This window comes from Medicago truncatula, chromosome 7 (assembly GCF_003473485.1).
Source record: "Medicago truncatula cultivar Jemalong A17 chromosome 7, MtrunA17r5.0-ANR, whole genome shotgun sequence".
Taxonomy (NCBI): domain Eukaryota; kingdom Viridiplantae; phylum Streptophyta; class Magnoliopsida; order Fabales; family Fabaceae; genus Medicago; species Medicago truncatula.
This window is the reverse complement of record NC_053048.1, coordinates 29,034,216-29,049,225: the sequence shown is the minus strand read 5'-3', so window position 1 is coordinate 29,049,225 and position 15,010 is coordinate 29,034,216. Positions and strand designations below refer to the sequence as shown.

The following is a 15,010-nucleotide window of genomic DNA, read 5'->3' as shown; positions in this document are numbered from 1 at the left end:
AACTTCAAACATCAAATTTTTTAATGTCTCAGCAACTTTAGCACAATTGAAATTTAGATGCACGAGTCTAGAAACACTACTTAATGGATTTGGATTTCATGCACTTAGAAATCATTGCTTTCATCAAGTCAAGATATTTGTGGTCGCTGGATCATAATCGAACAATGTAGAAAATACCAATTTTAATTTTTTTTAAAATAATCTAACATATTGAGCGTGAAATTTAGATTGTTTGAACTTATCCAATAATCACTACTATTTTGACTTCACTAGTGCACGACTTTCCAAATCCATACTTAAGGTTTGTTAGTTATAGATTTAAGAATAATATTTTTTCTTAATAGTTTTAAAAATGTGTTTTTTTTTTTATGAAAACTTACTCAAATTAATAGAAGTTATTTCAAATACATTTCTAATAAATTCAAAAGGGTAATTTTGGCAATCATTAACTTAGATATTCATTAGAGATTTAACGTAATAAATATATATTATATTTTTTTCCAAAAAATATCTCTAAAAAATGATTTCTATGAGAAGCTATTTCATTTTAACCATTTTTTGAAATTCTAGTGTCCAAAAAAAGTAATACCAAAAGGAAGAAATACTTAAAATGACTTTTTATAAAAAAATTATTAAAATTAAACTAATTTCTCATTTAAAGTATTCTTAAAAAAATCTTTATTTAAAAAGTTATAGAAAAAAGATGATGCATTGTATAAATCATTTTTAAAAAAACTATAAGAATCTTGATATAGTCCTTATCACTATCAAAGACCTTTTTTAGAAAACTATAAAATTACACTTGTTCCACTTGCATGTTCTCAACCAAAAGAGGGGGAATAACAAAGAAATTTACCACATATATAATTCAATTTTTAGATTTCACTTAACAAAATTGTAAGAATAGGTAAAAGGCCCCATTTCAAATTATGAGGCCGTGAAAGATGACACATTTTGACAATATTACAACATTATTTAGAATAGAAATTTCCTTAGAAGTCAAACCATAATACATACAAAAAACCACATAGCCACATTGCTTGGCTTTCTTTTAAAAGTCAAGATAGAAGAAACAAAGTATTGCATAACAACCACCTCTTCATATATCTACTCCACTCTTTCATATCTCATTAGCCTATTATATCTTTACTTCACCTAAATTCATATTTCAATTATACTATTTTCTCTTTAAAGCCTAATAAATATGATTGACTCATCCATGTCAAAGACAATGATGGAGAAAATAATGTCTTCTAATTGGTCAGAGAATGATGAACTTTTAAGAGAGCTTTTAGTTGATGAGTCTCCTCTTCTTATGTTGCCACATGAGAGAGTATCTGAAGTAGCCAATTTAAGTCATGATTCTTCAAAAGACCAAGCTTTTAATAGGTTCATTTCAAATATTTATTCAGGTCCTACCATTTCAGATATTGAAAATGCTTTGTTAGTTACTAACCATAGTAACCAATTTCAACAAATTTCATCAACAAGGTAAGAATATACTTCAACATTATTTTTTTGTTAACTTGCATGGTAATTTCATTAGGTTTAGTTGCATGAATTGGACCAACTCTTCATATGCTTGCTAGATTTCACTTATTTGATGTGTGTAATTGTGTTTCATGCTTTCATTTCAGAGTTTCAATATTAGAAAGGAGTTTGAGTAAGATTGAGAATAAGTATACTTTGAAAATCAAATGCTTTGGCAATGGGTTGGGTGATGATGGATATAGGTGGAGGAAGTATGGTCAGAAATCCATCAAGAATAGCCCAAATCCTAGGTAAACTCTTGATTTTCTTTTACATGTAATGTAATGGGGCCTTCACTTTTATATATTTTCTTTGTTTTCTCATTTACTTGTGATTTTTTTTTAGATATTTCCTTAAACCAATCTTGTTAATGCATATATATAGTACTTTGGCAATAGTTTTAAAAAACCTTCTCAAACAAAGTTGATTTAGTTCAATAAAATCATACAACTTCAATAGATTAATGAAATACATACAACTATCTACTCACCTATAAAATTGGTAGTGGCTAGAAAATTTAGAGTAAAACTTAATCAAGTTGTAGACATGTTACAAGTTATATTTATAAAATCTCCTAAATGAATTTGAATTTGTTGTAGTTGTAAAAGGCCAAAAATGATGCATTATTGATGAAAAAAACATTTAGAGGTTGAACTTTGAGTCCTATTTTATCATATCAAACAACTCAAATTGCATGACTAGTAGGTTTTGGCTACTACAGATAATTCATGTCTATTATCTTAAAACCTACTAGTCATGCAATTTGATGTTGAGTCCTATTTTATCATATCAAACAACTCAAATTGATGTGACTTGTTTGATCTCAATCAAACGACTAACATTTTTAAGGTTAAATTTTCAACATCATTTTATTATCTTAAAATGTAAGTTGTTGGATTGAGATCGTACGACTCAAATTCCACAAATAGTAAATTTTTCCAATGCTGGCATTTCAAATCTTTCTTAAATACTTGCACGTGTATTGTAAGTAAGATTGTCTAAAGAGAGTTTTAAATATTCTAAGGCTTCTTTACCATGATCAACTCAACTAATCCTTTAAATAGTATTTCAATTTCTTCAAACCGACTATATGATTAATGAGTAAACCCCACACTTTTATAGTTGCATATCAATTGGAAACAAACACCTTCAATTACCTAAAACATTCAACTTTTTATCAAAACCTTTCAAGTTTCAAATTTTATTTATAGTTGCAAAAGCAAGCATGAAATCAGTTTCTAAAAAAATGCTGCCTAAAAGGGCCCCACCGTGCCAAGTGAATTAATTGGGTTGGGCCATAATTGACAATTCTAATGTGTACCTAAGGACCCAATGTTAGTAGTAGGTTTTGTATATATCCTTAAAAATAAGAGTGCAAAAATGAATCAATGAGTCATACATACAAAAGAGTAATAAAAATTTATCTACCATAGTATGATTGGTTTAAAAAATAATTTCTATTTACATTTTCTGATTGTTTAACTTTTGAATATACAAAAAAGTGAAGATAATGATTCAAAGATACCCTTAACTAATTGGAGAAGATTAATTTCACAATACAAAATTTAATTTTTCAGTATAAATTTTTTATGCCATGGAAAAAACAGGAGTTACTATAGATGCACCAACCCAAGGTGTGGAGCTAAGAAGCAGGTTGAGAGATCCAATGAGGACCCTGACACTCTCATAATCACTTATGAAGGACTCCACTTACACTTTGCTTACCCTTATTTCATAGTGGGTCAATCACATCAATCTCAATCTCATCCACCAATGAAGAAGTCCAAGGCTACCTCTTCACAAGGACCAACCCAAGAACATAAAGCAAGTGAAGTTCATGAAGGCCAGAATATACAAGAAGTTCATGAAACTCAATCTAGAACTTCTTTGGGACTCATTTCGTCCGTTTTATTGGACCGCACGCAAGATACGGTCCAAGAAAATTTCGGCTCAGAAGGTTTGCTTGAAGATATGGTCCCGTTCATGGTTAGAAACCCTACAAACAATGTTGATGGTGATGATTACTCAAAATTTTCCTTCTCCTCACACCTTTCTCCTCCAGCATCATGGACTTCTGGTTTTTCCACTTCCACCTCTTGTTATGCAGTTGGCTTAAATCCTAGTGTTTAAATTATTAATATGTATATGTAAAGATTTAGAAACTCAATAAATTCTAGGAGGTTGTTACAATTTTTCATTTTAATATAATTATATCATGTAATAGTTTTTTCTTAAGCAATATCATGTAATAGTATAGATTGAATTTCACTTGATTGAAAGAAAATATAGGTTATCTATTTCACTATTTAATTATTAAGATTACATATATTTTTTCTTGATTATAAACTGAGTGATAATTGGTTTGATCTTTCATTCTAAATATTTTGTTTTATAATATCATAAACAATACTTTAAGTTTAAAAGATTCTATATATAGACATAGAATATTAGCTAATGATCTATTACTTGATGTACAAGTAATTGAGTAACTAAAATTATAAAATTCTATTTTGTTAGTTAATGCAGTTATTTTGGTTATGAGCCACATGTGTGCGATATATCATATACCATGTGTATAAATAGCTATAACATGTGAAATGAATAATGATAATCACAGTTATTGATTTTCTCTCGAATTTGTCCAAATGTTTCTCTCCTTCATCAATCTATTTTGTGGTCAATAAATAAAATTGTGTGCGCGCGCAAACAAGCAAAACAACAATGAGCTTTCTTGCTCCAACATCTGGTATTCAGAGCTTATGCTTCGACATAGAGGGTGTGAGCAACGGTGTTTCATCCAAATGAACACTTCCATGCAAATATTCTCATCCTTAATGGGAAGAGAAGAATTATGATAGTTGGTGCAAGCATATGAAAGTTGTATTTGGATATCAAGAAGTGTGGGATCTTGTGCAAAATGGTTTAACTCCAATCAATGATCGTGCAACCGACGAAGAAAAAGTTACATATAAGGTGAAGAAGAGAGATTACAAACCCCTTTTCCTTATCCATCAATGTATGCAAAATAATTTGAAAAGGTTGAAGATGTTGAATCATCAAAGGAAGCATGTGGATTCCATGCAAAAAGCATATGGAGGTGCAGAGAAGGTTAGGGAGGTGAGGTTATTACAAACTGTGAGAGGTAAGCCTCACGAGTTCAACTCCAACATTCAACTGAAAAGAAAAAGAAAAAAAAACAAGAAAGCACCCCAATGCTGCCTAGAAAAACCTCATCCAGACCTCCATCAATGAAAAACAATAACCACAAGGCCTCCAAGATATCTTAACTGATCAAGGAAATTAATCAAGAAAGAAAAACTTGAATCTTAGGATCCCACTTTAGGTCACACTAACGAACAACCAGACAACATTATTGGTTTAGTAATTCAGTTTAGTTAGTTTTAACGTTATCTTTGATTAGTAGTTAGTTTGGAAACTTACAGCTTCTGAAGTGTAGTTTCTGAAGTACATCTTCTGAAGTACAACTTCTGATGTCTTCAAAAGCAGCAGAGTCTAGTAATAAACCTTGGTTAGCGTGTTAACCAAGGTAGTTAGTTTGTTAGAGGAGTTTGGTACAACGTCCAGTTGTATATATACTCACTCATGTGTTGTAAATAAATGAGAATTCATTCAATAAAATTACACAAGCCTTTTACTCATATCTTTTCTCTCTCTCAAAACCATAGAAACCCTAGAATCTCAATTTCATCTTCTTCAATTGAACTCAATTTTAAATGCTGGTTTCATTCTAATTTCATACATTGTTCCATCAAACATTAGTTTTTAAATTAGTTTTTTTCTCTTTTATTTGGGTTTGAACTCACGAATTTAAACTCTTTATCTTTACTAGTTAAGCTACCGAACCCGTAAGATTACATGAGTGTTTGTGAGTAATTTTCTTTTACACTAACTGTCCATGAAAATTAATATTAGCGTATACATGAGAATATACTTTAGAATATGATACGAGAATATCAAATATATATCTTGTACCTACTTTATTTTCAAGGTTTGATTTAATTATTTATTAATTTGTTGATCGATCATATTCTTTGGTGTATACTTGTATTATTTCAAATCTATGGCCATATACATTTAGTTGAAATGCCAAATTATTATTACTGGTGCATATCATTCATATTGTCCTCATTCATCATCTCCTATCAAAAATATAAATATTGTCCTCATCATAACCTATCACTATCATTAGTTTCCCAATTTAAATTTCTATGTTTTTGTTATTAATTGAATAATGATGGCTGAACGTACGTTAGCCAGAAGCACGAAGGTGTCCTTGAATTCACATGTTTCATATCATATCTTCGATAATGATGTGTAAATCATAGAGCTCCCAAATTTGTGGTGAACATATAGAACCACACACCTTTTTCACAATCACTTTGCATCACTTAATTTTGATTTGGATATTGAATTAAATAAGTGGTTTAAGATGGACACCTCTTCCTAACTAATCATGATTCGGGTTGTAATCAGTACACCTATGACTTGTACCGCAAATGTAGTCGTGACATCAAAGCTTTGAAGTTAATGTTTCGTCTTTGAATTTGTATGCATCGGTTAATTTTATTTTTCAATTTTTTGATTTTCCATGTTTAAAATGAACTTTCATCCATGTTAACCGTAGTTTCCAAGATCTTCATGCAAAAGTGTTAAAAATGTTAGTGCAACTTACAATGCTTGTTCCACAAGCTAGGACTTTATAGGGTTTTGATTTAATTTGAATTGAGAGAATAAGAAGAATAGAGAATGAGGGGATTAGAATTATGAAGAATGCGATTTCATTAAGGTGTGAATCACACAATACAAATGCTTATATACAAGGTGTTATTGAGTTTCTTGAGAAGCAAGTCCTCTCTCAAACCCTAACAACCTAATGATAAAATCTAGCAAAAATGTAACTAACTTCATAACAAACAAAATTAACTTGATTACTATGTGATCTTAACCAAACAACCTTGATTAAGTCACTAATCACTTATTCTAACTTGAATTAACAAACTAACATCCTCCCTTAATTCAAGTTTCCACTTTCACCATACTAATTATGCTTCTTAGCTTGATGAACGTGTCAACCTTCATAGGTTTGGTGAACAAATCTGCAAGCTGCAGTTCAGTGGAGCAGTGAACAATCTTCAATGCTTCCTTGTTTACTTGTTCTATAAGAAAATGGAATTTGGCCTCAATGTGCTTGCTCCTTCCATGTAAAACTGGATTTTTAGCTAAGTTTATAGTTGATTTGTTGTCTATAAACAAACCTATAGGTTTGTTAACCTCAATTTCCATCTCCTCAAGTATAACTTCAAGCCAAACTGCTTGACAAGCTGCTAGGCAACATGCAATGTACTCAGATTCACAGGTTGAAAATACTACCACTTGTTGCTTCTAAGCACACCAAGAGATTGGAGCATTTAGAAATTTGAATATGTAGCCTAAGGTACTCTTTCTATCTTGCTTATCCCCGTAGCAATCTGCATCAGAATAAGCTATCAATTCCATAGAATCTTCAGTCAGACATTTAGGAAACAAAATGCCATATTCTAGTGTCCCCTTGATGTATCTCATCACTCTTTTAGCTTCTAGCAAGTGAGAAGCTCTTGGTTCACTCATGAACCTACTAATTACACCAACTGCATAAGCAATATCAGGCCTACTATTGCATAAATACCTTAGTGATCCCACAATTTTCTTGAACAATGTAGGATCTACTAGTTCTGAAGGTGAGAAAAACACAAGGGGGGGGGGTTGAATTGTGTTGGCTTTTTCTTCTTTTTCTCCTATGCTGAAAACACTGATCAAAAGCAGATAAAGTTCTACTTCTGAACTGATGTTCAGAACTAGATGCAGCTGATAAAAACAGAGAGAGAGAGAGAGAGAGAGAGAGAGAGAGAGAGAGAGAGAGAGAGAGAGAAGAAGAAGAAGAAGAAGAAGAAGAAGAAGAAGAAGAAGGACACAAAGCAATTATACAGGTTCCTTCCATAAACCGGAAGTCAGTCCTGTCCCCCTTGCACTTCCAAGGAAAGTTCACTATGTAATATCTGATTACAATTGCTCACTGCTAAAACTAGCAAGAGACTTCAAATGCTCAAGCACAACTGCAAGAGACTTCTATGCTCAAGCACAACTGCAAGAGACTTCTAAATTCAAGAAGAATTACAAAGAAAAATGTTTGAGGTTGAACACTTGATATACAATCAGTGGTGTTCACAATACAAATCAGATACAGACTCTTAAGACTCTAGAATTTTTAAGATATGAAAGTTAAGAAATTCTAAGTGAACTTTTGAATGCAGAAAAATTTCAGCAGAGTTTTGACACTTCAAAATTATTGTTGAGACCTTGCCATTCTCTAAGTCTTTACTCCTTTATATAGAGTTGTGAAAGAGACGTTGTGAATTGCCAGCACATCAAAATAGAGTCGTTTGAAGCTTTGATCAATCACCAATGATCTTTTGCCTGATATGGTTATCGTTACAGGTAGAGCTGTTTTTCTTGTCTTGTAGTGATGGGATAAAACCGCAAGTGCACGGTCTTACCGAAGTAATAATGAAAAGAGTATCGTTCCGACAAAGAGTTGTTTAATTTAATTAACTTTAGTTGGTGATTAGAGGAGAATCAAGTTGCAAGATTGTTGTTTTCAAATGGTTGAAAGAGAAAATAATAATAAAAAGAGAGCCTTGGGATCGTTAGTCCGTCATAGGCGACAAATCATTCACAAGCCAAGCCATTAAACCTAAAACCTTATTTTAGACCTAGTTTCTAAAGACGAGTTTCTCTTAAGCCTATCACATCTCCTATCGGTCTCAGTGAGTGTGTTCCTCTAGCAAGCACGCCTATTTTCATGGTTGATTACTATTAGAATCCTTGAAGTTCAAAACTCTATATGTCTCAAGGTTCACTAGACTATTTTCATGTTTCGCAATCCTTGTCTAAATTCACTTGATCGAATATTAAAACTCCACTTTTGTTTTATGAATTAACATTTGGAATGATGGATTAATGATTATCAAACCCTCCACTTTTGTTTCCACAATTTGATAATATTTAATCCATGTTAAAACGGTGAATTTAGAAGAGAAACTAGGGTTACATAATATTAAGGTTTAAGACTTGGCTTGATTAGAATTATGTCATTAGACTTATCCAACAATCCCAAGACAAAAGAAGTCTACTCACTCATGTTCATCGTAGACATGGAGAAGAAGAGAGAAAGCATAAAATTAAATAACAAGAAAGTAAAGGAAAAGAAAAGAACTTTTATTCAAAAGACAATTGTCACTTATTGAATTCCAAATAAAAGATGAATATTTGTGATGGCTAGCTACTCTATTTATAGGTTACATTTGACTTAAAATCTAAGCATTTACATCACTAGAATGTTCCACAAGCAAAGGGCTTTGTGCTAAAACCAAATAGAGTAGCTTAGAATCTAAGCAAAAGCAGCAAAAGGCTGTCTGGGAGGTGGCACGACCGTGCCAACCTTAGCACGGGCCGTGCCAAGCTTCTGACTTGGGGGAGATATATTTTTGTCTCCGAATCTTCGTATTTTCGCATCAAATCAGCTCCAAAACCGCTTTCTTTTGCTCCAAGACTCAATCCATCAAATATTCATTCATGAAATATAATAATATGCAATTGAAGTAAAATAGCTCAAAAAGGAAATAATATTAAAATAAAATAAACTTAAATCTAATTAAAACGAAACTAAATATTAAACTAAAACATCTAATTATTGACTCATCATGTAGCAGAGACAAAAACAGAGTAGTGGAGGTAGTGGTTGTACACTTCGTACAATTGTACTTTGTCAACGCTCTTTGAAGAACAAGCATCCAATGCCTTCAAATCCTTTCAAAATAGTTGTTGCTTCACTCTTACAGTCTTCTGCAATGCTTAAACGAGATTAAATCTATTGAACACCCTTTGAAGCTTTAAGTCTTGCATCTCCTGATGAACTTCAGCTTCTGGTGATCTTGCCTCTGATGAGATGCTTCTGATGACCTTGCTTCTAATGACGTCATCACTTCAGGAGCACTTTTACTTCAGGAGCACTTCTCTTCTGGAGCACTTCAAGCTTCCTTTTTGTTGATTCATTTGCTCTCCTTTTGTTCTTCCAGAACCTATTTAAGATGTCAAATTTTTTTCTATGGTCATGTACACTTGAACAAATATTAGCATATCCAATTGACAATTTTTAATACCTTGTTATCATCAAAACTCTTAAAGGGTAATGTTAAACACATTTTGTTCCAACAATCTCCCCCTTTTTAATGATGACAAACATTAGTATTTAAAATGTGCAATTGTTGTTAATCTAATTAACAAGTTGAGTATAAGGGTTTGAGGTTTGTAAGCTCCCCCTAAGTCCTATAGTACTTTAAGGTGAGGTTTGTAAGCTCCCCCTGAGTTCTATCCAAGTTAATTAAATTAATCATTTAAAACGAAATATCACTCAAAATAATCTCACATTAATAGACTAAGAGATAAGAAGAAGGTTCTATTAATTTAACTTGTTTAGAATTAAATTAATGGGGCTCAGAGCCTATAAATACTATACATCTACTCCCCCTTTTGTCATCAACAAAAAGTATAAAAACTAAAGACAAAAAAGAAAGAGTTTAAAAAAAAATAGTGAGAAAAATTCTATAAACACAAGATATATAAATATCAGAGCATTAAAAAAAAAAAGTAACGCAAAAACTACGTTCAGAAGCTAAATAGTTAATTAGTAGCGCAAAAACTTGTTCAAAAGCAAAATAATTGATCAGATGCAAAAATTGAAGTCAAAAGCACAAAAAGTAACAAAGAAGCTTAAGTAAAAATCTAAACAAGCTAAAATAATGTGTACAACTAAGGGTTGGCTTGTTTGCTGAACATGCCCATCATCTGTTTCAACATCTTGTTTGTCTCTTCTTATTGCTGCTTCATTTCTTTCTTGAAGTCCTCATTGCTTCTGATCAGATTCTCTTCTCTTACTCTTGCTTCTTCCAACTTTGCTTCAGGGGATGACTTGTATTCAACCAAGAGTAGCTTCTATTCCATGAGTTCCTTCTTCAGCTTCTTATTCTCTCTTTCCAAATCAGCATATCTTTGTATCAGATCCAAGTTGGTAGAAGCTGATTTGAAGTTAACCTTGCTCAACCAAGTCAAATCCAATTCCTTGGGATGCACACTAGTAGGAATGAAATTAGTAGCATTCCTTTCTCTTAAGCACATAGGATTTTGCACCCAAGTTCTTAGAACTTTAACTTGTTGCAGATTGCTATTAACACCTTTTAGCCAATCTTGAAGCTTTTGTTGAGCTAAGTCTTGAGCATCCATACATGTTCTATGTAGCTCATTCAAGACAAAGTCAACTCTCTCCTTTAGCCTTTTCCAAAGTTTCTCATAACTATCCTTGTGAAGAAGGTTATTTCTTGCTTAACCAGATTGTTCAGCTTCTTAAATATATTCTCACACACATCTGCTAAGATAGTAGAATCAAGAAACAATGTGGGTGGAGAAGGGATATTTGGTTTGGCATGAGCACAAGGTTGTATGGCTAAGTTTGATGATGAAGGTTGGTCATTTGTGGAGGTTTGAGTTTGATTACTGTTTATTGAAGGATGATCAGAAACAAGCTTTACAATCATAGTAGAGGAAGAGTTTAACTGCTCATCCTCAACATCAGAAGCTTCTGATGTGATCATAAAATCAGATTCACTGACAGTTTGTTCAGTTCAGGAACAGCATGTTCAGGGGCGGAGGTAATTAGGGCCATTTGTGAGTTTGGTGCTTGTTGTTGGGGGTTTTCTAAAGCAACTTCATCAGAAGCTACTTCAGAGGCTCTTTGTAAGTTAGGCTTAACATCTGGCATTTCACCAGAACAATGACTTATCAGAGTCTCTAAGACAGATGTTTCACTAGTTTGGTTGGTTGAAGAGGGTTGAGATGATGATGATTCATTATTAACATCAGCAGGAATAAAGTTGAGGGGTTGAATCATTGGTGGTTGAAAAGGATGATTAGGGGATAGTCTTTCACAAACTTTGATTCTCATTTGACAATTAAATAATTGTCAAATAATTTACTTTAATAAAAAACTACAACTAAGCTAAACCCTGGAATTTTTTAAACTTTGTAAAAAAAATATAAAAATAACTTTGACATATATAAAGAATTATATGGCTCTGTTTAAATAGAGCTTATTTTAAGCTTATGAAAAATAGCTTATGTAGATAAATAAGTTTTTATTTTAATTTATAAGCTCTTACTAACGAAAATTGTATCTTCATAAACTGTTTTTTCATAAAATATCTTAACAAACTTATAAATAATACATAAAAACGTATTTATTTGCATAAGATGTTTTACATAAGCTCTAAAATAAGTTAATCCAAACGGTCCATGTATCTAAGATGTACAAATAAATTACTTTTGAATCATGCATAAATGTATTTTCTACAATTGAATCAATATATCTCATCATCTTTCATTTAATTAAATGATCAAACTTATTAATACAAGTCTGTAAACAACTTTATGCAAAAGTTCTTTACCTTATGCCTATAGATTTGGCGACGTCGCCAAGTCTATAGGCATAATGCATCAGGTCTGCCTTCACTCCAGTACTGACCTCTTATCCATCTCAGTTTATGGGTTTTTTGGGATCTACGCTCGAAAGAGCATTTACGCCTGCTGCTTTGTTCAGGGGGTTGCTGGTACGTGGATCTTCTTGATACCGTGTTGGCTGGTCGATCCATTCGCCAATTTCTAACCGTTTTTTATCCAAACAAAATGTTGATATTTTGTATTATTTTTTAATTTGGTTTTGTACTCGTACGCGAGTTCGCTAAGTTGCAGCCATAAGAAGTGTTTGTTTTGGTAGAATTGTCTATGGCTGTTGTTTTATCACGATGTATTTTCTTTTGGGTTGTTGTACCTGGGTCAGGTCTAATGTCCCCTTAGTCTCTGTATATGTTTATTTTTATTTAAAAAAAAGACTTAGCCATAAAGAAAATGCATTACATGCTCTCTTAGAAATCGTGGTTGGGCCTAACACAAACTCACAAATACGGCTTGTGAGGTGAGGATTGCCCTCACTTATAAAACATTGTCATGTCATCACATATCCGATGTGAGACTCTTAACACACCACCTCACGACCAACACTATTGGGCTTGGTTCGTAGACATAAATGGTGGGTGGTCCGATAGCTGAAACCTGATAGCAGGTGGCCCAATGGATCTTGGAGAGACTCTTATACCATCATAGAAATTGTGGTTGAGCCTAACGCCCACAAAACCGGCTTGTGAGGTGAGAATTGCTCTCACTTATAAACAGATTATCAAGCCATCACATATCCGATGTGGGACTCTTAACATTGATTAGTGTTTTGTTTTACTTTGTGTCTTGTGGTTTTTGCAGTTCCACTAGGTATATACCCTGCTAACATTTGCCACGTTTCACTATGATCACATTGAAGACTTCACATTTTCCCATTAAATTTTTCATCTCCTTGCCCAAATTGTGCATTAATAAATATTTTTAGTCAATATGTTTCTGAACTTTGCACAAGAAAATAAAAAGAAAAGCTATATAATCAACTGCATGATGTGTAAACTAGGAAATCTAGGAGCTTACCAGAAGTTCAAGGTCAATGTGAAAGTAAAGAAAATATTAGTTGTTGTGTCATGCCATTTTTTGTGGCTATATTTTATTTGTTAATTTCTACATCACAATTTGTTGCCTTCTTTGTTGTAGCTTTCTTAATCAATCAACTTTTCCTTTTTCCCAAGCAATGAAAGGTAAATCTTGTCAACAAAAAGTATATAGAGGTATAATCAATCACAATTTGATATGTTAATGTTCTATTGAAAAATCCTTCAAATGAAACAAAAAATAGAATCAAATGAAATGAATGAAGACGATATATCAACTAGTTTGTACATATGCAAAGGTAATATAATACTTACATATCATACCCACCAATCACTTGTAGTAGACCTGATAACTTTTTTTTTTTTTTTTTCTTTCGCACCGGTTTTCAACCCATCAATGATGGACGATTAATCCGGCTCATGCGTAAAGGCATGCGCACTGGTCAAATGTTGTTCCCCTGAAAATCGAACCCGATATTCCCCCAATATATCTTTGGAAGAAGCTTCTTGCTACTGGAGCCCAAGCAACTTGGTTTGACATGATAACTTTTGTTGGGTACTATTTTTAGTAGTTCTATATGTAAAAGGTCCCATACACCATTCAATTTTATTTTTTCATCTAGTAGGATTAATTGATATTCAATTCAACGGTTTATAAGCAGTCAGCTTTCGAGCTGCGACATCATTGGAACAAAAAACTAATGTCTTATATACAAAGTTTAGATTAATTAATTGGATATAATGAGAGCTAACTCAAGTGGATGGAATTATTATGGGTAGGAAATATGGAAATGAAGCTTTCAAAGAGACTCAAGAAGAGTAGCCCACATCACACCTCAAAGTGTCAACATATATATTGAATCATTGATAAAAACATAAGTATCTTCTAAGGGACACAAAAGGATCACAAAGTAGTGGTCCATTTCTCTTTCCATTTTCCCCCTTACATGCTATATGCATATAATAAATTAAAAAGTTTTAATTAGGTTTTGTGGTTCTTTATGTTTTTTCAATTTTCATTTTAGTCCTTTATCTATTAAAAAAGTTGTTTCAGTCCCGAACATGCAAATGTTACAATATTGTTAGTCATTTATGCCAAATGATCGACAAACACCGTTTGTTTTTTCCTCATGTGGTAGTCATAACTCATAACCCTTAACTATGTGGCATCTAACAACGGGTGACATTGAAATTTAATCAATTACTTAATCGGTCCCTATATTTATTCTAAGTTTTGTTTTAACCTCTTGTGCATTGAAAGTTTCATGATGGTATCTCTTCCCCAAACTCTAGGAGGAGAGAAACGAGGAAAGAAGAATGAAACTAGAAAATGGAGGGAGAAATGGCATATCGTCCCCGGAGATCAAGGGAGTGAAGTATATTATTGACTAAATGTTCTAAGAAAATATCATTTTAATTTTTTTTCTTCCATTTTTTCCATTGTTGATGTAGACAAACTGGCAATGCGTATCAAAGGTGAAGTGGCGCGTAAGAAAGACTCACTTGGAATAGCGCAAATTTGGCATCCGATGTCGAAATGACTCGAATTATACTCTTTCAGAAAGCCCTAGACCTCACGAGTATTCAAATTCATCTGAAGGCCTAAAACCGCATTTTAATATTTCAGTATATTTATTATTTTTATGTTTTATTTCAGTTTGTTATTTTTCGGCTCATACGAGTTTGTTATTTCCTCTATTATTTAAATAGAACTTTGGTAGTCTAAGAGGCACTTTTCAATAAATAAAATAATCGAGAACTTTTCTCAATTCTTGTGGATTCCGGAAACCCTTATTTGATAGATTTGTCGCTTGCAACCTGTC

At 32.6% G+C, this 15,010-nt stretch overlaps 1 protein-coding gene across 1 annotated transcript; it reads left to right on the top strand.

Annotated features, from left to right (window-relative positions):
- Positions 1–1,077: 1,077 nt before the first annotated feature.
- On the top strand, positions 1,078–3,720 carry LOC25498501 (probable WRKY transcription factor 49). Its single transcript, XM_013593426.3, has 3 exons — positions 1,078–1,491; positions 1,638–1,781; positions 3,138–3,720. The coding sequence occupies exons 1-3, from the start codon at positions 1,205–1,207 to the stop codon at positions 3,658–3,660; spliced, it is 954 nt and encodes a 317-aa protein (XP_013448880.1). The 5' UTR covers positions 1,078–1,204; the 3' UTR covers positions 3,661–3,720.
- Positions 3,721–15,010: the final 11,290 nt, after the last annotated feature.

Coding starts and splice junctions, on each gene's coding strand:
- LOC25498501 (XM_013593426.3), top strand. CDS start 1,205: ATGATTGACTCATCCATGTCAAAGACAATGATGGAGAAAATAATGTCT. Junction 1,492..1,637: donor CAACAAATTTCATCAACAAG/GTAAGAATATAC, acceptor CTTTCATTTCAG/AGTTTCAATATTAGAAAGGA. Junction 1,782..3,137: donor AAGAATAGCCCAAATCCTAG/GTAAACTCTTGA, acceptor TGGAAAAAACAG/GAGTTACTATAGATGCACCA.